Source organism: Balaenoptera borealis (assembly GCF_965194805.1).
Source record: "Balaenoptera borealis genome assembly, chromosome: 4".
NCBI classification, from domain to species: domain Eukaryota; kingdom Metazoa; phylum Chordata; class Mammalia; order Artiodactyla; family Balaenopteridae; genus Balaenoptera; species Balaenoptera borealis.
In genome coordinates, this window is record NC_138861.1 from 120,727,234 (window position 1) to 120,749,212 (window position 21,979).

At 39.1% G+C, this 21,979-nt stretch overlaps 1 protein-coding gene across 3 annotated transcripts in view; it reads left to right on the forward strand.

The window, feature by feature from the left end:
- The window catches only part of EGF (epidermal growth factor), a 95,670-nt gene that overhangs the window by 22,872 nt on the left and 50,819 nt on the right, over nucleotides 1–21,979 (forward strand). For all 3 annotated transcript variants that reach the window (XM_082389168.1, XM_082389166.1, XM_082389167.1), the window contains exons 3-9: nucleotides 823–1,004; nucleotides 1,419–1,646; nucleotides 2,912–3,114; nucleotides 16,495–16,620; nucleotides 17,707–17,829; nucleotides 20,141–20,263; nucleotides 21,142–21,267. In XM_082389168.1, coding sequence (XP_082245294.1) covers nucleotides 823–1,004; nucleotides 1,419–1,646; nucleotides 2,912–3,114; nucleotides 16,495–16,620; nucleotides 17,707–17,829; nucleotides 20,141–20,263; nucleotides 21,142–21,267 — 1,111 coding nt within the window. The remainder of the gene's footprint in view (nucleotides 1–822; nucleotides 1,005–1,418; nucleotides 1,647–2,911; nucleotides 3,115–16,494; nucleotides 16,621–17,706; nucleotides 17,830–20,140; nucleotides 20,264–21,141; nucleotides 21,268–21,979) is intronic.

Genomic DNA, 21,979 nt, shown 5'->3' on the forward strand with positions numbered 1-21,979 from the left:
CTTTGTATGGGATGTAGGAATAGCACAGACTCTGAGACTGATTTCTGCCCAACTCTGTGTTTGCTGATTTCACATTGGTAGCTGAAAATCAGTGATTGTGGGAATATTTCCACCACAGAAATCTGCCATGGTACAAATCAGGGCTTCCTCCAATCTCTCACCCTCCACGCACCTAGAGGACCGGTTTACCTGCACATGCTGGAACTAGGAGATAACTGAGGTTCGGTTAAGTTGTTTTTATCATGAGAGAGCATAAAGAAAAGCCCTGCTATTCAGATCCTGGGGACAGAGCCTGAAGGCACTGAGGACTTTTAGAAAGGGAGGGACCTGGAAGGTCCCTTTATAAAGGGAGGAAGAGGGGCCAGAAGAAATTAATCTACTTAATGCCCCTATGCACAAACTCCAAGGGAATCTTGCCAGAATTTAGCAAAGCTTGGAATTGGGTTCAGGTGAGAACCTGGAAAATTCCGTTAGCAAATGGAATTGAATAAACTAACCTTAAGGTAGCATGGAAATTCCACTGTTACTATAGTTGAAATTATTAATACTTTATGGCTGATTGCCTAATTTCAATAAATATAGAATAAATTTTCATCTCAAAGCTGTGATATAAATACTATGCCCAGAAATATTCACATGGGAGGATGAATATTGCTGCATCTGAATAATGGCATGGTATCTATGACTAGTTTATCATTTAAATTTTGGGAATGCACAAAAATGACAAGAACTTAAAAGAATAAACTTTGATACATAACAATAAAAACAATTTTGTTGTGAATGGGGAAATATTAATAACAATTTTAAAATTTGATTTTACAGAAAATATGCGAGATAGAGAAAAATGTTTCAGGAATGGCAATAAATTGGATCAATGAAGAACTTATTTGGTCAAATCAACAGGAAGGAATCATTACAGTAACAGATATGAAAGGAAACAATTCCCGTGTTCTCTTAAGCGCCTTAAAATATCCTGCAAATATAGCAGTTGATCCAGTAGAAAGGTAAATTCTGCTGGTTTTGGACATTGAAATATATTTCAAAATCTGAAATTCATGGAATCATAACATTTTGACTTAAAGAGACCTCCTGATTGAGACCAAGACTCTCTTTTACAATGCACAAACACCATTTTCAATAGGGCGTTTGCCTGGGTTTGAACTAAGCCAGGCTCGCTCTACCAGTAGCACTGTTGACTACCATGGTTTCCTGCTAGAGAAGCGTAATTCTCCTTCTAACTTGAAATCACACGAAATTGCCATAACAGGGCAATAAATATTTGTTGAATTGAATTTTCATTCAAAATAGTCAAACTCGTCCTGTGCAGACATCCAGGGATTACTGAAAAACTGAGAGAAGTCAGCCATTTCAGTGACCTTACATTCAATTATGTGTCTACGTGATGTGTTTGCCCTCAGGTTTATGTTTTGGTCTTCAGAGGTGGCGGGCAGCCTTCACAGAGCAGATCTCGGTGGTGTGGAAGTGAAGCTTCTGTTAGAGACATCAGAGAAAATAACAGCTGTGTCATTGGATGTGCTTGATAAACGGCTCTTTTGGATTCAGTACCATAGAGAAAGAAGCAATTCTCGTATTTGTTCCTGTGATTACGATGGAGGTTCCGTCCATTTTAGCAAACATCGCACACAGTAAGTTTTGCTTTTGGTATAAAATAACACAATTGCCATTTGAAGTTTGTGGGATAAATGAATTTTACTTTTGTCAGCTAAACTGGTGTAGTGGTTTAGTACAGATTTTGGAGTCCAAAAACTTGAGCTCAAGTCCCAGATTTACTATTTATTAGGTGAGTGACTTGGGCAGGTTACACGACTTCTCTCATCCTGTTTCCTTTAATGTGGGTGTTGGAGTAGGGAGGGAAGAAAAAGTGCCCACTGAACTGAAATGGTATTTTGAGACTGAAGAGCAAGGCAGGCAGCTCTGTATAAGCAATGGATCAGTATATTATAGGGTAACTTTCTCAGAGGGTGGGATTGGGTGGGCAGCGATCCAGAGCATTTGTAGCTGCACTCCACACTCCCAAGGGGCCACTGAGACAGTTTTACAGTTAACCTAGGGTATGGGGATATGTGCTTGGAAACAGGAAGTGCATTCCTCAGTCAAGATTTATTCCTAAGTCTTGTGGGTGCTGGAAATACGGCAGTGAAGGTCTTCATCATTTTATGGGGACTAAGAGAGCATAGAGGCCACCCGATCCTAATGATTATTAAACAATATCTATTATTTACAAAGCCCTTGACAACAGAGAAGTTATTTACTGCACAGTACAGTCCTGGGTAGGGTCAGCGGAAGGATAGGAGGAATTGTACGGGCCCAAGATGGCATCAGTTATGCTGAGAGCCATACAGTGGGGATAATAATAGGACCTATTTCTTGGGATTATTGTGAAGATTAAGTAAAGAAACACAAATAAAAATAATTAACAGAGTATTTGGCATATAATAAATTTTCACATGCTGGTTATAGTTATTCTTTTTGGAATTACTATGTCATATGTTTTGTGAAGCATCTGTCTTTCATTTGATTTGCTATCTTGCCAGCAACTGACTCTAGCTTGTGGCAAGAGGCAGCAATTAGGTGTGCAAAATTGACACAACCTGAAGTCCACTCTTATCCTGTTCCTGTTTTCTTCCCTATTTTATTTTCACCACACTTATGTGCTGAGAGGCCAAAGAATGAGACAATGGATCTGGAGCTAAAAATCATATCCTATTAATTAAGATTGTGGCTACATAGAGAAAAATTTAAACTTAACATCTGTTTCTAACCCTAAATGAGAAACAATTGAAAACCTAGGTGATTAAAATTCAGACAATAAATTGAAATGAAGTGAAACTTTAATAAGCCCAGAAGAAATGTTCTGCCATTCTTTATGTGTTTTTCCTGTTGTTTTTAGGCACAATTTTTTTGCGATGTCCCTTTTTGGTGATCGTATTTTCTATTCAACATGGAAAAAGAAGACAATTTGGATAGCTAACAAGCACACTGGGAAGAATATGGTTAAAATTAACCTCAGTCCATCACTTGTACCACCTGGTGGAATTAAAGTAGTGCATCCACTCGTACAGCCCAAGGCAGAGGGTGATCCTTGGGTACCTGGTGAGTCATCTTTGACCTCAAACAGGGTCTGGCATAGCCCCCACCTGCCTACTTTCTCAAGACAGATACTTAGGAGTCATCCTTGATTTCTCCCACTGCCTCACCCTCAATTTCCAATGTACCGCCAAATCCTTTCTATTCTACCTCCTAAATACATCTCAAATGTCCACTCCCCACCCCCCCAGCTGCCACCACCACAGTCCAAACAGCCAGCATATCTTGTCTGGCCTATTGTAGCAGCTACTTAATCTTTCTGTTTTCTCCTCTTGCCTTTAAATAGTAAATCTGATCTGTTAACCCCCCCTGCTTAAAATATTTCAAAAGCTTTCCTTTGCATTTAGATCGAAATTTAACATTTAACCAGGCCTATCAATATTTGACCAACCTGATCCAGCATCCTTTCCTCCTCCCCTCACTGGACTCTAGCACAAGTCTTCCTGTAGTTCTTCAGACATGCCAAGCTCCTTCATACCTTCGGGTTTTTGCAGTCACTCTTCTCTCTGCCTAGACTTCTCTTCAGTTCTGAGCTTAACTGTCATGTCCTCAGGTAGGCCTTCTCTGGTCCTCCGAGCAAAGTAGGCCCCTTCACCTCCTATCTTTCTCTCGATAGATATTCACTGAACTCATCAAACGTGGAATTACATACCACTTGGCTTTCTTTTTGATTTTCTCTCCCACTTGATTATAAATGCCATGCATGCAGGGACCATATCTGACGGATGGACAGATTGACGTAAACCACCCTATATTCAGTGGTTATTTGTTTATTTATAAAGAATTAGTAAAATGAATGGATTAACTGAATCTAGTCGTAGTCCCAGATTTCTACTTTCAAATGTAGACTTCTCTGAATTCTGTTGAAGGACGAAGGGAACGAAAAGTGCCCACTGAACTGAGGAAGCATCTTAAGACCGAAAAATGAGGCAGGCAGCTCCGTATAATCAGTGGATTGATTTATTATAGAGTAACGTACAGGGTGGGATTGGAATGGGGCAGACAATGATCTGGAAGCATTCACAGCTGTACTCTGCACTGCCGAGGGGCCACTGCGACAATTTTATAGTGAACCTGGGGTATGGGGGTACGTGCTTGGAAACAGCGTTTATGAATGGGTCACTAGACTCATGGGTGCCAGGAATATGTCAGGGAAGGTTTTCATCATTGTTTGGGGACTAAAAGAGTATAGAGGCTACCTGGTCCTTATGATTATTACCTACAAAGCCCTTGATGACAGAGAAGTGATTCACTGCACAGCACGGTCCTGGGTAGGGTCAGCAGAAGGACAGGAGAAACCGTAAGGGCCCAAGATGACGTCAGTTATGCTAACAGTCATACAAATTCCTTCACATATAATCTTTTTTTTAGGTAGGCTGTCTTGATATGGCTTATATACCACATAAATTATGTTACACTAACATCTGCCTTTATGTAAAAATTTTATTTCAAGAGGGCTTTAAAATATATTTAATTTCATCTGCAACTAGCCTTGTGAGTTTTCAAAATAAAGATGGAATTGTTTGTTTTCTCTTCTTTCTACCTGTTGGATGCCACTAGGATTTGGTAATAATGTGGGACATGGTAGGGACTAAGATTCCCTCCCACAATTAGTGTATAAATGGGTCTGTACCTGCCCTCGACATAGCTCCTGAAGAGAGCTGGAGGGACTGAACAGAGAACAGGCGTGAGACTGTCAAAGGGAGGTTAGAATCTAGGGGGAATTGACATTGTTGTTTCTTATATCCTCAGGCAGGTAACTAATAGTCCAAATGCTTTTAATCTATTTCTTTAAAAAACTTAGATAGAAACTATAATTTAACTTGTGTAATGACTATACGTTCAATGCAAGAAATGAGAAACTGCAAGGACAAATTCCTAGAGATGAAGCATTTGTTCAGGCAAGTTATTTTTTTTAATTCACTTATTTGAATTTAAAAAGCAAGAGTTGTGGTAAACAATTCACCTGTGGCTTGAGCACAACATTAAAGAACAACAACCAAGTAGCAAGACTATAAAATAGATGGTGACCATATTCCACACATAAAGGCAGTGAATCTGATATACTACCAGTTACCTTACATGGGAAATTTCGACTCAAGCTCAGATACAACTTATTGTCCAAGTGGTGATGACTCACAATAAAATTAGAACCAACAACTATAATACTATGAATAAGTAATTATTGGTCTCATTCATAGTAGTTAGAGATATCATGATCATCATCATCACTATCTCTTACATTTATATGTAACCTTATAATTTCCAAAGTATTTTCTTGGGCATTATCATATTGGTTTGTCACAGCAACATTGTGAGACAGAAAGGTCCTCAATTATTGTACTCATTTCATAATTGAAAAATATGAAGCCTAGAGAAATAGAGTGACTTTTCCAGGATTACACACCTTGTAAATGATGGATTCTAGGAAAAATTCCTGTCTGTCACTTTAGTGTTCTTTCTACCATAAACAGGTAAGCTCTTCAGAGTCCTTCACTATTACTTGGCCTCTTTAATGGGGAGTTCAAATAGGATATTGAAAGCATGAATTTCAGGAGAAAATCTATAATGCACTATAGAACAATGTGGCAAATATTAGAATTTGATTGGAAAGACGGTGCCAGCTGCAGAGCTACAGGCAAACCTGGAACCTAGAAGGCAGTTGGCACTGGAGATACTGGCTTTAGTTATTGATCAAAGGATGGGCTTCATATGAGGTCCAAGTGCAAAGGACTTTTGATTTCAAGAGTACTGTTACTTTGGCTATCATCAAATAGGTTTAAATTGTTTTAGTGCCATGTACGGCAGAAATTCTTCACCTGAGATTTAGGGTTGTGAAGCCCTTGATTGTATATGTTAGAGGAAGATATGCAATTGTCCCTCCAGGGAGATGGTACCTAACTTCCCTCAGGTTCTTAAAGTACCTGATAGCCTTCACATTTAAAGATGTACTTCTCTGGAGGCTGGTTAATTCCTACTGAAGAATAGGCTTACAACTGTAGCTCTTCTGGCAGAGTGAATAGTAGTAGTACCTTGGTTTGCAAGGCATTTAGTAGTGAGACTACTTCAGTGAGGAGATAGCTGAGAAAAATCATGTAACTTGGTTGATATTATTTTTGTTATAAAATATATGTATTTATACAAATAAGAGGACCAACAAACCTACCTCATGAAAAATGCCTAAACTATCATTTATCAAAATGTTCTCCAAACACTAGTTCTGTAAGGGTTATTTGGAAGGAAGAAACATTTTAGGGTCAGATGATTTAGACTGCGTTAAATAAAGTTAAGCAGGTTGTTTTTTTCTCAAGTGATTTCTCAGAACCACTCAGACGGTTATGTGCACTGTTAATCTCTAAGGGCCGTATAACCTGTGGCATTTTTCTAATTATTTCTTATGCAGTAGGCTGTTTGACTCCCGAATATATTATTTTTAGTCCAGACCTCTTTCTTGAGATATAGACAAATGAAGAGGGGTGGGGGGAGCCTGAGGCATAGTGAGAGCTAAGCTGCAGAAAAAAGTGATTTCAAACATTGGAGATTTATTCATAATATACAAAAGGGAGCAGCCCTGATGAAGACCAAGGGCAAGGGTGGGGCTTACAAAGGCAAAGCCACAGAGCTCCACAAGGAAGACTAATGTATCAGTTTAAACAAGTCCTTGTTGGTCCACGGCTTGTCCATTAGGATTGGCTGGTTATAGAGGAGTTCGATGCAGCAGATTGATGAGCCCAAGTCGAGGTAGTAGAGCCACAGTTTCAGCATCAGGCTGGTTTTCTGATGATTCTGACCTATTTCCTGAGAGTAGTCACTCTGGTGCCTCCTCTTGCTGTCTGCTTCCTCCAGGATCAGGGTCCTGCTGGGGCCACATTGGATGTGCACATTCAGGCTCGGCACAAGTTTCCTTCTCAAGGCCCACGTGTTTATCTGCCTTCTGAGCATTTCTACTTGGATTTCTTGCAAGTGCTTTAGGAACAAAGGAAATAACTGACCCACTCACTTTCCCCTCCCTTCTCCCCAGCTCCTCTCCCTCCAGTGTCCCTACTTTGGTGAGTAGCATTTTACCTCCACCTCGACAGGCAGAAATCTAGGAGTTGCCCTTTCCTCCCTCTTTCTCACTCCAACGCCATGAAATCAATCTCCAGCTCCTGACAATTCCACTACCTACCATCTAACCACTTGGGCCCCTCTCAGAGCCCTCTATCCCTGGCCTCCACTTAATTCATGTCCCCCACTTCCGTTTTCCATGCTGCAGGGAGTATAACCCTTCAAAACGAAGAACCCAATCATGTCGTTCCTGGGTTAAAATCAGTTGTCAACTCTCAATTGCCAATAATAAAACCCAGTCTTTTTATCTAACCGGTTCACGGGGTACCCCTTTCATTTCTCCGCTTCCACTCTCACCATTTTCTGCATTAAAGTCTGGGCTGCAGCCATCCTCAAAGATTTGATTTCTTCCAGGGAGGCACGCTTGCTCTCTCCTCCAGCCTTTCGGCATGTTCTGGAACACTCTTTTGTTTTTTTTTGGCCGCACGGCTTGTGGCTCTCAGTTCCCCGACCAGAGACTGAACCTGGGCCATGACAGTGAAAGCCCTGAGTCCTAACCACAAGGCCACCAGGGAACTCCCTGGGAGCACTCTTTCTAATTCTCGGCAGTGGCTTACTCTTCATCCTCTGAGAAACAGCTCCAATATCACTTCTTTCAGGAACACTTTCCCTGACCTCCTCACTCAGAGCCTCAGTAGCTATTTGCAGAAAATAGCAGATTTCCCCTGTCACAGGGCACTTATCATGTTTTGCCATAATCGTCTGTCTTCCTCAACTTCCTTTGTCCTATGAGGACACAGAATACAACTCTCCATTGTACTCCCAGTGCCTAGAGGACATTTAATAAACCACAGTTGGAAAGAAAAAAGACTGAGAAAAACACCCTTTGGTACCCTCTCCCTGCTAAATAATACCACGAGGAACAAGTTCTAAAGATATTTAATGTCTGAATACGTGTTGCCTTTCTTCCATGTTGTAAGCCCCCACCCTTGGCCAGACAGTCTTTAGCAAGCCTGCTCCCTTTTGTATAGTTATGAATAAATCCCAGTGTTTTAAATCAGTTTTCTCTGCAGCAGATCTTTGCAGCTTAACTCTAGTGAGAGTCTTTTTCAGAGTCTTTTAGACTCTTTTATGCTTCAGTCTTTTTCTTTTTTCATTAAGTGGTCTAGGTTTCAGGAAAAAGGTCTGGGCTAGAAATAATAGATTTGGGAGTCAAATGGGCTGCTGCATAGGAAATAGAAAAATGGCACAGGTCATATTGCTCTTAGAAATAATAGTCATGACCATTGACTGGATGCAGAATGATCTGCTCTGGGCTTCTCCTACATTCTCTCATTTAATCTCCACAACAACCCTACAAAGTAAGTGTGATTATTAGTACCATTTTATAGATTACAAAGCTGAGGTTCAGAGATGTCACAATTGCTTGTTCAAGGTCACACTGGGGTGGACCTGAGATTTGAACCCAGGCAGACTGACACCATGCTGCCTCCCCAGCTACCCTCTCACTGTTGTCTATAGTTTCCTATCTTAGGTTTGCCTTAATTGTTTTGGGATAACCTGTCATTTGGCATATTCTTGTCTATCCATGGCCTGCTGGTGGTTAAAAGCTTCAGTTTGCACAGATTATGGGGCCCAAACCTTATTTTTTTTCTCTTTTAAAAATGTTTTCCACTTCAGGAACTCAGAAAATCAATCTCTCTCTCTCTGTCTCTCTCTCTCACTCACACACACACAAGCACACACACACACACACTCCTTCTCTGGCGCTCTGAAAAGAGACACAGACTTGATCTCACATTTCTGTTGTCACGATTAAACTTATTAGGCAGCAGTGTTCTCCTGGCTGCCCTGACACCTATGCTGTTAGAGCTGTCCCTCAGTACCCATGGGGATTTGTTCGGACTCTGGCCAATACCAAAATCCGAGGATGCACTAGTCCCTTGTAAAATAGTGTAGTATTTGCATATTACCTAACGTCCTTCCTTGTACTTTAAATCATCTCTAGATTACTTATCATACCTAACACAATATAAATACTATGTAAATAGTTGTAAATACAATGTAAATACTATGTAAACAGTCTCTGGCACAAGGCAAATTCAAATTTTGTTTTTTGAAACTTTTGGAATTTTTTTAAAGAATATTTTTGATCCACGGTTGGTTGAATATGCAGATGTGGAACTCACGGATACAAAGGGCAGACTGTATAGGAATCTCAGAGCCAGTGTGGGAACTTCTTTGTATACAGTGTTAATGGCATTATTTCAAGCTCAACATTTGGAGAATTTGCAACTATAGTTTTACTGCTCACAGATGTTCTTTTGTAAAAGGTGCAAACAATTTTGCTTTCTTCTGTGATTCTTTAAAATGTAGATTCTAGTTTTAAGCTCATAAGAGAATTTCAAAAGCGTCTTCTTTGGAAAATGAAGCACATCTGTCATCAACACTGTTTAAAATACTTTGCATTCATTTCATGCAGAAAAATGTTGCTGAATTTCTTTAATTCTGAGAGTTCCTGAAGGAGAGCTGTCTCCACCTAGAAATGTACCCGCTTATAGAAGTGACTAGTGTAGCTAAAACTGCCCGAGTGGGACTCTAATTCATTTTGATTATGTCATTACTGGGGTTTCTACTGTAAAACCTTGGTTTTTTGGATACCTCTAGAAAAGAATCATCCTAGATATATGAATCTTTTTTTCACATAATTTTTTCTTAAAATGTAAATATTGTGGTAAAGTACACATAACATAAAATATATCATCTTAGCCATTTTTAAGTGTACAGTTAGGTGGCATTAAGTACATTCACAGTTTTTGTGCAACCATCACCACCATTAATCTCCATAAATCTTATCATCTTGTAAAACTGAAACTCTACACCCATTAAATGAGAACTCCCCATTTCTGCCTCTCCTCAGCCCCTGGCAACCACTGTTCTCCTTTCTGTCTCTGTGATTTTGACTACTACTCTAAGGACCTCATATAAGTGTAATCATACAATATTCCTCTTTTTGTGACTGGTTTATTTCACTCAGCAAAATGTCCTCAAGATACATCTGTTTTGTAGCATGTGTCAGAATTTCTTTTCTTTTTAAGGCTGAATAATATCCCACTGCATGTATATATCACATTTTGCTTATCTGTTTATCCTTTGATAAACACTTGGGTTGCTTCCATGTTTTAGCTATTGGGAATAGTCCTGCTACAAACATGGGTCTGTAAATATCTTTTTGAGATGCTGCTTTTAATTCTTTTGAACGTATACTCAGAAGTGAATTGTTGGATCATACGGTAATTTTACTTTTAATTTTTTGAAGGCCCATTATACTGTTTTCCACAGCGGCTGTACTATTTTACATTTACACCAACAGTGCACAAGGATTCCAATTTCTCCATATCCTCATCTACACTTATATTCTGTTTTCATATAGTTTAAATTATCAGTTCAAACACCCAAAGCTCTGTTATTTATTACAGAAATCTTAGCAAATTATGGATTTCTGTATCTTCCTAACATATTTATAGATAGTTATTGACATTTTCTTAATGATGAGGGTCACATTTACAAAGATACACGTCATTGGGGCAAGAATAGGACTGATTTGAGGCAAAGCTGGGTTTTTAATGCAGGTTTGCCCTGACACCAAATGGCTGCCATGTGAAGTGCCTTTTAAATACTTGGAATGGCTCTTTATCAATTTTCTATCTTTCTTGCTGTTGTCTCTTGCTTCTTGCTGGTTTCCATATGCCTGGCTGTGGCCTCTTTATTTTCTGAGACTTTTTCCTGCCATTCATTTGTTGAGGAGCCCAGATCATTTGTCCCTTAGAATTTCCCACATTCTGGATTTTTCAGATTCTATCCCCGTGGTGTCATTTAACATGATTCTGTTTTTCCTATACACTGGTAGTTTTAGCCTAGAAGCCTTATCAGATTCAGATTTTGTGCAAGAGTACTTTATAGGTGGTACTGCAGGTAGTACCTCATGCTTCCTAGTGACCACGCCAGAGGGCATGCAGTGGCTGGGTCTCCATTCTTTTTGTGATGTTCAAGATTCATCAGTGGTTCAGGTGTTGCCAGCCTGGTCTGTCCATTATAGCGTTTCCTATCAGCCTTTTGTGTAATGGCTTTACAAGCTATTAATTGTCATTGCTTAGAGGCATTTTTTCATTAGAGGTTTGAAGTAATGACATTCTAATTCTATCACTGCTTATTAGTTGAATCACTTTTCCACATCAGCTCCATGATTTCCCTGAAGGAGCATCTTTTATAGGAAAAGTAAATTAAATGCTTGATTTAATCTTTCCCTTAATTTATCTGTTTTCAGAATAAAGGGTTAGTGTATCCTCCAGAGGTGACCTTCTTTTAAAAAAAGCATCTTTATAAATTCAAGGATGTAAAAAATATTTGAAATGTTTTTATTCATAGCAGTTATTATCATTTTCACACTCAGATTATGCCATCTTTCTCCAGGAGGAGCCCTGAGATAAGGCTTCTAGTTGTGGGAAAGGTGACCAGTAACTAACCCTTGGTGGTCTAGAATGCCGGGCTGAGGCTGTGTCTGGGCTCAGCAAGAGAGAATATCGGAATCATGTAGCCACTCCTGCTAGTGGGGAATGCACTGCGGATGGGGTTGGTAGCAATGGGAGCGGAGACCTCCACACCTTGTGTTTGCATCTTCATGCTGTGGACTGGCCAAGCTCCTCAGAAATAGGTCTGAAATAAGGAAAGACTGAGTGGGCCTGAGGGGTGCATCTGAGAGTAAAAGGCATTTATTATTTAACTGCTCAGAGGCTGTTGATTTGTTTACTTTCTTTTTGTTTTTAAGATTTTTTTTAAGTGGTCCATTGTTAAAAATCTTTATTGAATTTGTTACAATATTGCTTCTGTTTTATGTGTTGGTTTTTTGGCCACTGATGCATGTGGGATCTTAGCTCCCTGACCAGGATCAAACCCACACCCCCTGCATTGGAAGGAGAAGTCTTAACCACTGGACCACCAGGGAAGTCCTGATTTCTTTACTTTCTGATTCTTAGGTTTAGATGGATAAGGATACCAAGTAGCTAAGTTCTGGCTAAGTGGTTTTTTTTTTTTTTTTTTTTTTTACTATAATTAGGAATTCCAGTAGCACAGAATAACCATTCTTGTTTCTTCCTTCTTATTTTCTATTAACAAAGAAGAATAAACTTCTATATTATACAGTTTGGGAAGTTTTTTGGGGAAGGTGAGGGAGTCATTTATTCAGGGAACTCACTAATGAAAAAGACAATAAATAAATAAAACAAAAATCATAGACATTTATAGAAAAATATATATAATTTATATATTTTATTATACATAGAATATATAGCATAACATATTAATATGTTAATATATTAACTTTATTGTGTATCAGTATATAATGGTATATATTAATATATAATATTAATAATATAAATATATATATTCTATAAAAACCCATAATTATATATATATATACACGTAAGTATATGTATATACATATACACATACACACATATTATATACATTGAAGAGATGAGGTCTGTCATTGAAGACTTGAGCTCGAGTCCCACTCCTACCCCTTATTACTTATATGTGATCCTTAAGATACTATTTCCTAATCTGTAAAATGGAAGACAATAATTGCTCTGCATAGCTCAAGGGCTTGTTATAAAAATTACATGTGATAATGTAAATGCTTTATAAAATGTTATTCAAATTTTTAACTATTGGGGGTGCTAAATATTTACTTGAAAGAATGATTCAAGTGAATGGGTTCAAATGGAAGAGACTGGAAAGGCTTTGTTGATGAGGTGAGTCTGACACTGAATTTGAGGTAGAGAGAAAGGTGTGATCAGTGGAAAGAAGCAGGTTCGGGAATCCCACGTGTGTTGTTTCAGAACTGCGCCAGGGTAAAATCTATAGTTTGCTTGGCTGTAGCAAAGCTCATGAGAGCTTGTGAGTCGGGCAGTTATTGAAGGCGCAGTTGGTGGTGGACATTAAACTCCATGATTAAGGAGCTTTAATTTGATCTCAAAGGTAATTAGGCTCCACTGCTGGACTCTGGGAGGGGTGTTACCTGAGGTCAGCAGCAGCATTCTGAGTGCTAGCTTCAGCCTAATTTGAAGCTAAAGAACAGCAGAAGATTAAGGAGATTAAACAAAATACAGCCCTCAATCCTCTATGTTTTGCCTCTTCCTGAAATGACCTTTTAAGTGTTTAGTGTCTGAATTCGGGTCACATCATCAGCTCAGCCATTCAGAGACGAATAGTGATTGCTTTCCTGCCTATGTTCATCATTGAATAGTAATGTATATTGTTAATAAGTATCATTAAAACCATCATCAGTATGGTATAGTGGAAAGAATACTGACCATCTATTTGAGTTCTAACTCTGAGGTTGACTGGAAATTCAAGGAGAAACCAGATAAAGGAGTTAAGTTGCAGGTTTCATGATCACAGGTTTTTGTGCATGTGTTCCAGATGTTTGTAGCACCCCTGTGTTGTAAAGGGCACCAGGTTAGGTGCTATTGGGACTATAAATGTGAATGGGATACATGTTTTATCCTCAGAAGCTTACTGATTAATGAAAAAGATATATACATATATATACATAATTGTGATGATGTTGATGATTATAATAAGAACACACAGAAGAACAGGAAGAGATAGTAGAAAAGTACAAAAAAAAAAAGATAAATAACATTGGATCTAGATGAAGAACAGAGCAATTTCCTGTACCCTAGACACTAATTGTTTTCTCCGTAAGTCAGTTTGAATCTCCATTAACATATCAAAAGCAAGTATTAAGGTTTGAGAATCTTTAGAGGTATAAATTTAGAGGAATTTACAACAAACATTTGATTCTGTATAGAACCATAATTTTTTTTTAAGTGAGGGATCTCAGAGAATATCTACTTCAACACTTTTGTTTCATGGAAACTGAAGTCAAAGGGATAAAGTGATTTTATGTAAAAGGCAGGATGAAGACAGAACTCAGTTTTCCCAATTCTTAATGCAGTGGTCGTCTATCGTACTGGGTTTGGAAAGATTTTTATAGGGGATATTTACAGGTAGCATAATCTCTCAATTTTTGGTTCCCTCAAGAAAGTAGTAGCACTTTGGTGCTATTGAAAGGCTATTAAAAGGTGCTATTAATCAGGCCTTTCTGGATTTTTGTTGTTGTTCATTTGTAAACGTTATAAAAAATACAGTTAAAACAATCACATGCTCTTTTTTAGAAATTTGAATTAGGTACATTTTGTCTCCAGTACATTTGTGAGTTTCTGACTTTAGTCATTTACTTTAAAAATTGGGGTCATTTTGGTTTTAATTTTCTTAATTAAAATTTTGCTACGTGAAGCGTGTAGGAACATGAAAAACAATGTTACTAAACATGCGTAATTGGCATAAAAACCATGGACAAGAAACAAAATTTTTGGAATCAATATCCAAAAACTATTCAGTGTAGGGCTTCCCTGGTGGCAGGGTGGATAGGAATCTTCCTGCCAATGCAGGGGATACGGGTTCGTTCCCTGGTCCGGGAAGATCCCACATGCCACAGAGCAGCTAGGCCAGTGCGCCACAACTACTGAGCCTGCGCTCTAGAGCCCACGAGCCACAACTACTGAAGCCTGTGCCCCTAGAACCCGTGCTCCGCAACAGGAGAGGCCGCCACAGTGAGGGGCCCGCGGTCCGCAAGGAAGAGTAACCCCCGCTCACCGCAACTAGAGAAAGCCCAAGCGCTGCAACGAAGACCCAACGCAGCCAAAAATAAATAAATTAAAAATTACATTTTTTTAATTTTAAAAAAAACTATCCAGTGTAAATCTTAACTGACTTAGTTGACAATATTGCAACAGTATTAAATAATTGTGCATGTAATTCTATCAAGAGATCTGAATAAACAAGTTTAAAATAACTAAAGAAATAACATAGATTAGCTAAAAGGAAGCGTACATAACTGAGGTGAAAGTGGGATATTCCATTAGTACTTTAGGCCAGTGTTTCTCAAAGTGTGGTGTAAAGACTCCAGCGTCAGAATCATTCCAGATTCCAGTAAAAGTGAGCCTTTCCCTTGATGTATCAAATCAGAATCTCTAGAGGGTGACATGCCCTCCAGCTGGTCTCAAGTTACCTTAGAAACATTTTCAAGGGGGCAAGAATATGTTTCTAATGTGTGATGCTTTGTTGGTCAAGAAAAGTGTTTAGTAACTTGAAGTAGAAGGAAAGGGGTAGAGTCAGCGTGAGGAGCCGCCTTTTTAAGTAGACAGAGACCAGAGAAACAAACCTACGTGGAGGACCGTCTCAGCCTCTTGTAGTACTGTGCTCAGGCTCTCGCTGGCTTGTTTCTTGTGTCTTTCACAGCAAGGCTGTGTTTTTAGTGGGCTCCTCCCCTTACTCACAGGCTCTCACTGATCTCAGCTATGCCGGGTCTCCTGGTGCCTGACCCCAGTCCTCTTCCCCTGCCGTCACCTATTGCCAGAGCTCTGGCCTCCATAACTACATGCACCTTGAGAGCTGCCCTCAAATTCAAGCTTACCTCTGTATTTCCCAGAGCATTTCACAAAGTCATTATTAAAATTGGCAAAAAAATGAGAAGGAACAAAATTTGAACAGGGATATATGTGTTACTAGTTTAGCCCTTGACTCTGGCTTTGAAAACTAAAGGTACCAAGTTGGCCATTTGTTGTTCAATGTATTTGGCTAATTTAATCCAAGCACCTACCTTACTGAGCAGATTTTACTACTCGCCCTGGGCTATTTTGTCAAACATGGAATGCTGGCAGCAATAAACTCGGAAACTTGGGGATAAGACATATGGCAGTGGTATATACTGTCTGAAGGAAGTTGTTCTTTACATAATGATCCTAAAAACAGATAAATATATAGATCTGACCTATAAATATTATACTTAAAAAGAGATGTTCTTCGTTTTGCAGCCTTGTTTGCTTCTTAAACAGATATTTCATTTTCAGCATTTCTGTTTATTGACTTATTTATTTTTTAAATAAATAAATACTTTTGATAAAAGCAGGTCAAAAAGAAAAAGCTATTAAGTTGTGCTTAGTGTTCGTAACCCAAGGAATGACATCTCCATGTAATTAGTATGTCCTGTCCCGAGAGCTACTGTAGGAGAGATACAACTAGAGAAATAAATGGGCTTCGGAATGCTGAGTAATCTGGGCTAATGTTCGACCCTAGAGCAGTGCCCCCTCCGTGAGACAACATCCCTGCTGATGTCACGGGAAGATTAGAGTTCTTAGGAGCCATGAGGGGATCATGCATTGCTCCTGTCAAAACACACCTCCACTCCAAATTAACTGCCTTCTCTTTTAGATCAGAAACTCTGCAAACTGAGGAAAGGTAACTGCAGAAGCAGCACGTGTGGGCAAGAGCCTAAGTCCCATGTGTGCATGTGTGCAGAGGGATATGCTTTAAGCCAAGATGGAAAGAACTGTGAAGGTAATGTGTGGTGAGCAAGCACAGCCCACCTGGGCCAGTGGCTGGTCTTCAGTGGGCAATCCAGAACCTCCATGTGAAACCAATTTCAAGTTTCCTCCTTTTTTCCCCCAGAAAAGCAATTTTATTTTTTCCCCAATTTTAAAGCCCTTGTAACACTTTCAGGTCTCCTTTATATCTTGTGTTCCCAGATCAGATACTTTCAGAGGCTACTCAGGGATTGATATAAGGCAGGGATTCTCTGAGTGGACTCTACGGAGCTCTGTGGGTTTGACGGTGTGCAAAATGTCAGTATTGTCAAGTTTTTTAGGGGAGTAGTTCCGTAGCTCTCATGAGATCCTCAAAGGGTATGTGACTCCCACATCTCATCACATAACTGTTTGGTAGGAATCTTGAGAAATGGCACCTTGGCTGGTTATCTGGGGCTCGTCCTATTGTGAGACTCCAGGCCCGATGTAATTAACCCAAGGAGAAATGCCATGTCCTCTCTCCTGGGACGTCCAGTGAGTTACCGATGAAAAGAATCCAATGGCTGCAACGTACATTCAGTGGAATTAGTTGGGGTGAGACTTCAGGTCAACCTGGCATCTGCCTGTTAACTGCAGTCCCCTGCTTACGTGGGACTAGTGGGCGAGAGCCATAGCATAGAACAGTGTTCTGGAAGGCTGGGTTTCAGCCAGAGTAAAGCTGCTAGGGGATGTTCCCACATTCAGGTGAAGGGCTCCTGTCAGCATGGAGAAAGCTGAAGAGCAAAGCAGGGGAGGTCCTGCCCTTGTCAAGAAGTTTCTAGGGTCCTTGCCTTAAATGGCTATATCTTTTCAGGGGAAATAGTACTACTTTATCCCATGAGTAATTTTAATATGAAAATCTGTATTTGAAAGTATAAACTGTGACAGTTTAAACCATGGCTTTCATGATAATTGAACTAATTTCTTTCACTCTTTGCTAGAGTAGCAAAAACAGTCTTGCCATGGTCAGTTACAGCAGATAGAGGTGTGAGATACCCTACTTTTTGTTGACTTATTAGTGATAACTACAACTTATTTTCAAAAATAACCATCTGACTGTTTTACTGTTGTTACGGTGTAGATGTCAACGAGTGTGCCTTTTGGAATCATGGCTGTACTCTTGGGTGTGAGAACATCCCTGGATCCTATTATTGCACATGCCCTGTAGGATTTGTTCTGCTTCCTGATGGGAAACGGTGTCACCGTAAGTCACAACAAGTATTTATTGCATTATTTCCTCCATTTTCACTGATGTTTCTAAGGTGGCTATGATCTGGGTTGGTGGTCCTTGATCAATAGTATGCATCAGGAGTACCTTGGAGTTTTATTTTGGTTTGTTTTTTAAAATGTGAATGACCAGACTCTATCCCAGACCTGTTAAGTCAAAACCTCCAACAAGCATGTATTTATATATTTTACTGTTTATTTATCCATATTTTATTATATTTCATTATATATCTCTGAAAGGTAAGCATGTGGAAAACATAATCATGATACTATTACATCTAAAAAACTAGCTCGAATTCCCTAATATCTAATACCCAGTCAGTTTTCAGGTATAACCACAATACCATTATCACAACTAAAAAAATTAACAATAATTCCCTAATAACATCAAGTATCTAGTCAGTTTTCAAATTATCTTAAAAAGTTTTCAACAGTTGATTTGTTTGACTAGGTATCCAAACAAGCTCTGTGTGTTATACTGATATTAGCTGATACCTCTCTCTCTTATCCTACAGATTCCCTCTCCTCTTTTTTTCCCCTTGCAAGTATTTGCTGAAGAAACTGTTTTTTTCCTGCAGAGTTTCGCACACTCTGGATTTTACTGAACACACTTCTAAGATGTCACTGTCCTTCTCAAACTTGTAGTTAGGTCTGCAGGCTTGATCAGATTAGGCTTTGAAATTTTGACAATAATACTTCATTGGTATGCTTATACTTCCATGAGGAGACACATAACATCTGGTTGTTTCTCCCTCTGTCATCCGTTCTAAAGTTCCCCAATGGTCTTTCTTCTTCTTTTTTTAAAGAACAAACTCTGGACAGTTTTACTGAAGAAAAAATATGCAGGATTTACTTTTCACCAGTCCATTCTGGCATTCTTCTAATGCTGTCAGAATCACCTGGGTCAATAATAGCCAGTGTGCATGTTACTGACCCTTTCCAGTCAGTCCTCACAAGGGTCCTCCTGCCCGGCATCGCTAGTGCCAATAGGACGAGACCGAGTTTGGTTCAGAAGCAAAGGAAAGCTTTATTACTGGACCAGAGGTTGGAGAGATGCGAGCTCTCCTCCATAGTACCAGCTCCCCTGGCAGGCCGTGGGCAGGGCTGCTTTATAGGGTTCTCCACAGCTGGGAGGGGGCGGAGTTCCCACTGGGCACACACAAGCGTGCTGTTCAGGCTCCAGGTCGCAGTGCTGGGCACAGGGTCTCTGCACACGGCTGTCGCTGCCATGTTGAATCGAGGAGTTGAGCACAGTGCTTCTGCATACGGCCCACCGAGCTGCAGTATCAGGTGCAGCAGTTCTGCGCTGGGAACTCTGATCCCATGTGTTAGGCGCAAGGCCTCTGCACACAGCCCCCTACATGCAACTGAAACGAGACTAAGCCCAAAGAAGAGGTTAGACCTTATCTTATCACCTAGATTCCATCTTATTTTTCCCGAGGACCCCAGTGGGCTTTGCCAGTGACATAGATACTCTAGTATTTTCCACATGCTGTGCCCAATTCAATATATTGCCACCGTAGTGGTGGCCACCAGTTTGGGCCAACATGGTGTAGTACTCTATTTCAGATTTCCACAAGACTGGGCGTTTGTTGGTGAGGATGACCAGTTTCTCTTTGCCTTGTCTGAACATTTCCAGAATCTGCTTGTACCTGCAGCACTTACTTTCCACTTTCTATAATGAGTTGGAGCATAGAGTTGATCAGGCCCAGCAACTTTTTCGTCTTCTTTTCGGCCACCATTTTTCTGCCTTAGGATGGGACTGCCCCCAACCGAGAGCAGCTGCCAAGACTGCTGGGAGCAAGAAAGAGCCCAGTCTTCTTTCAGGGAATGGTTGTAGTGGCCATTAACACTCATTTCCTAGATTCATTATTTCATCAGGGGATTTGAATGATGATATCTAGTTCTAATATTTCTTTTTAATCATTAATTGTAATACCGTTATAAAGAGAATGTTCTCTCATTAACTATTTGGTGACTTCAAGATACAATTCTTACAGTTAAGGCAGTATAAATGATGAATTTTTTTCTCTTTGCTTACTTATATTTAGGATAACTTTGAGGAAACTAGAGTCATTTTCCAAAGTTAGGAGTCCTTCTTTAATTTGTTTTAGATTTGAAACTTTTTCTTTATTTTTATATCTCCATTACCACAGCAATTCATAAATGTTCAATCTTGATTTAACTTATTCTTTTCAGGATATCATATTTTTTGTTAGCAACTGAATTTACCAAATTTCCATAAATCTGATTTAACACTAATCTTGACCTTATTTTTCATTAATTAGAATTAATTTCCTGCCCAAGCAATGTGTCTGAATGCAGTCATGATTGTGTTCTGACATCAGACGGTCCCATATGTTTCTGTCCTGAAGGCTCAGTGCTTGAGATAGATGGGAAAACCTGTAGTGGTAAGTTTATTTACCTATCGTTTGTTTGAAAACATTCATTTTCTAACTGACACCTAAAAATCCATCTACTGACAAAGGAGAATAGATTTTCCAACATTACACATTGAAAGATATTTACATAATGGATTAACATATGGATTTAAGTAAGATTTTTGTTTTTTGTTTTTAGATAGCATAGTGTAGTGGTTATGAGCAAGAGCTTTGAAGCTAGACAGCCCTGAAATAGTATTACCAGTTACTAGCAGTGTTGTTTTGGACTAGTTACTTGCCCTCTTTTGGTCTCAGTTTCCTCATCTGTAGAGGTTAATGATACCTGCCTCCTGGATTTGTGACCAGCATTAAACAAGATGGTGGATGTGGAGTGCTTAGCCTGTTCCTTGCACCTATGAATACCTCCCTACTTTTATCTTCATAGAGACTTAAGCATATAGAGTGAAGGCTATAACTCAAAATTAGCAAAGAGTTATGTGTGACATTTTTTTAAATACAAAGAGCAAAAGAAGTCAGACCAAAAATGTGAGAGAGAAAAAAATATATTAAGCACTAGGAAGAATTAGACCAGCTGCCAAACTCATCATAATGCATTTTTTATTCCAGCCAGCTGCCAGTGTGCTTGTTCACAAATTCAGTGATAGAACAAGGAGACAAGGGTCATTGGGATGGGAAGGATTAACACTGAAGATGTCAGGTTATAGGGAAGTAGAGTATGGTGACATTTTCCTCCTAATCTCTGAAAAATAAGCTTGATTGTGACAGTATGAATGATTGTGGAAATGGTTTTAAAATGCAATGTATATTTGGTTCACCTTAATATTTTGATGAAAAATTGATATATTTTTAATAACATAGCATCATTACCAAGGAATTGTTTTTTGTAGGTTGTTCATCTCCCGATAATGGTGGATGTAGCCAGCTCTGCATTCCTCTCAGCCCAGTGTCCTGGGAATGTGGCTGCATTCCGGGGTATGACCTACAACTGGACAAAAAGAGCTGTACAGCCTCAGGTTAGTGCTGTGAACATTTGAAAGTGGGTCTCTGCAAAAAAGATTATGTGAAAAACAACATTTTATTTAGAAAGTGTTAAATTGCTTTTGGCTTCTGCATAGAAAGTCTGATTTTTTCATTTTTGGAAATGGAAAACAAATCACATTATAAATATAAATAACATAAATTAATATTATATAAATAATAATTCTGTGTTTGAGGAACATTTTGAAGTTAATTAGCGTTAAGCAAAGATTTACTATAACATCAGGTATGGCATTCCAGTATATGTGAAAGTCATAACCAGAATAGTCTTAAAACAATTTATAGTTAAGGGGCATTTATAGTTAAGGGGCATTTAATAAATATTTGTTGATTGATTTGATTTTTATCTCTCTGGTGAATGTAATAATCATAATACTTTGACAAGTTCTGTCCTCTTCATGACAAAATTTAATATAAAGTTGTGTGCTTCAACTATTTTTTCATCTTCTAATATTACTTCTCATGTCCTTCAACAGCCTTGGAAATCCTAGATTTATGCCAAATTGATTTAATCTCTCCTGGGGTTCATTATGCCTGTAACCTGGGATAACATAATGATGAGCCTACAGAGTCTGCCTTAGACCCCAGTACTCTTAACTTCTCAGGGCCTTAGTTAATATAGCATAATCTGAGCTCTGAAAATTATCAGGGGTCTAGTTATTAACTCACATAATCATACCTCCATTT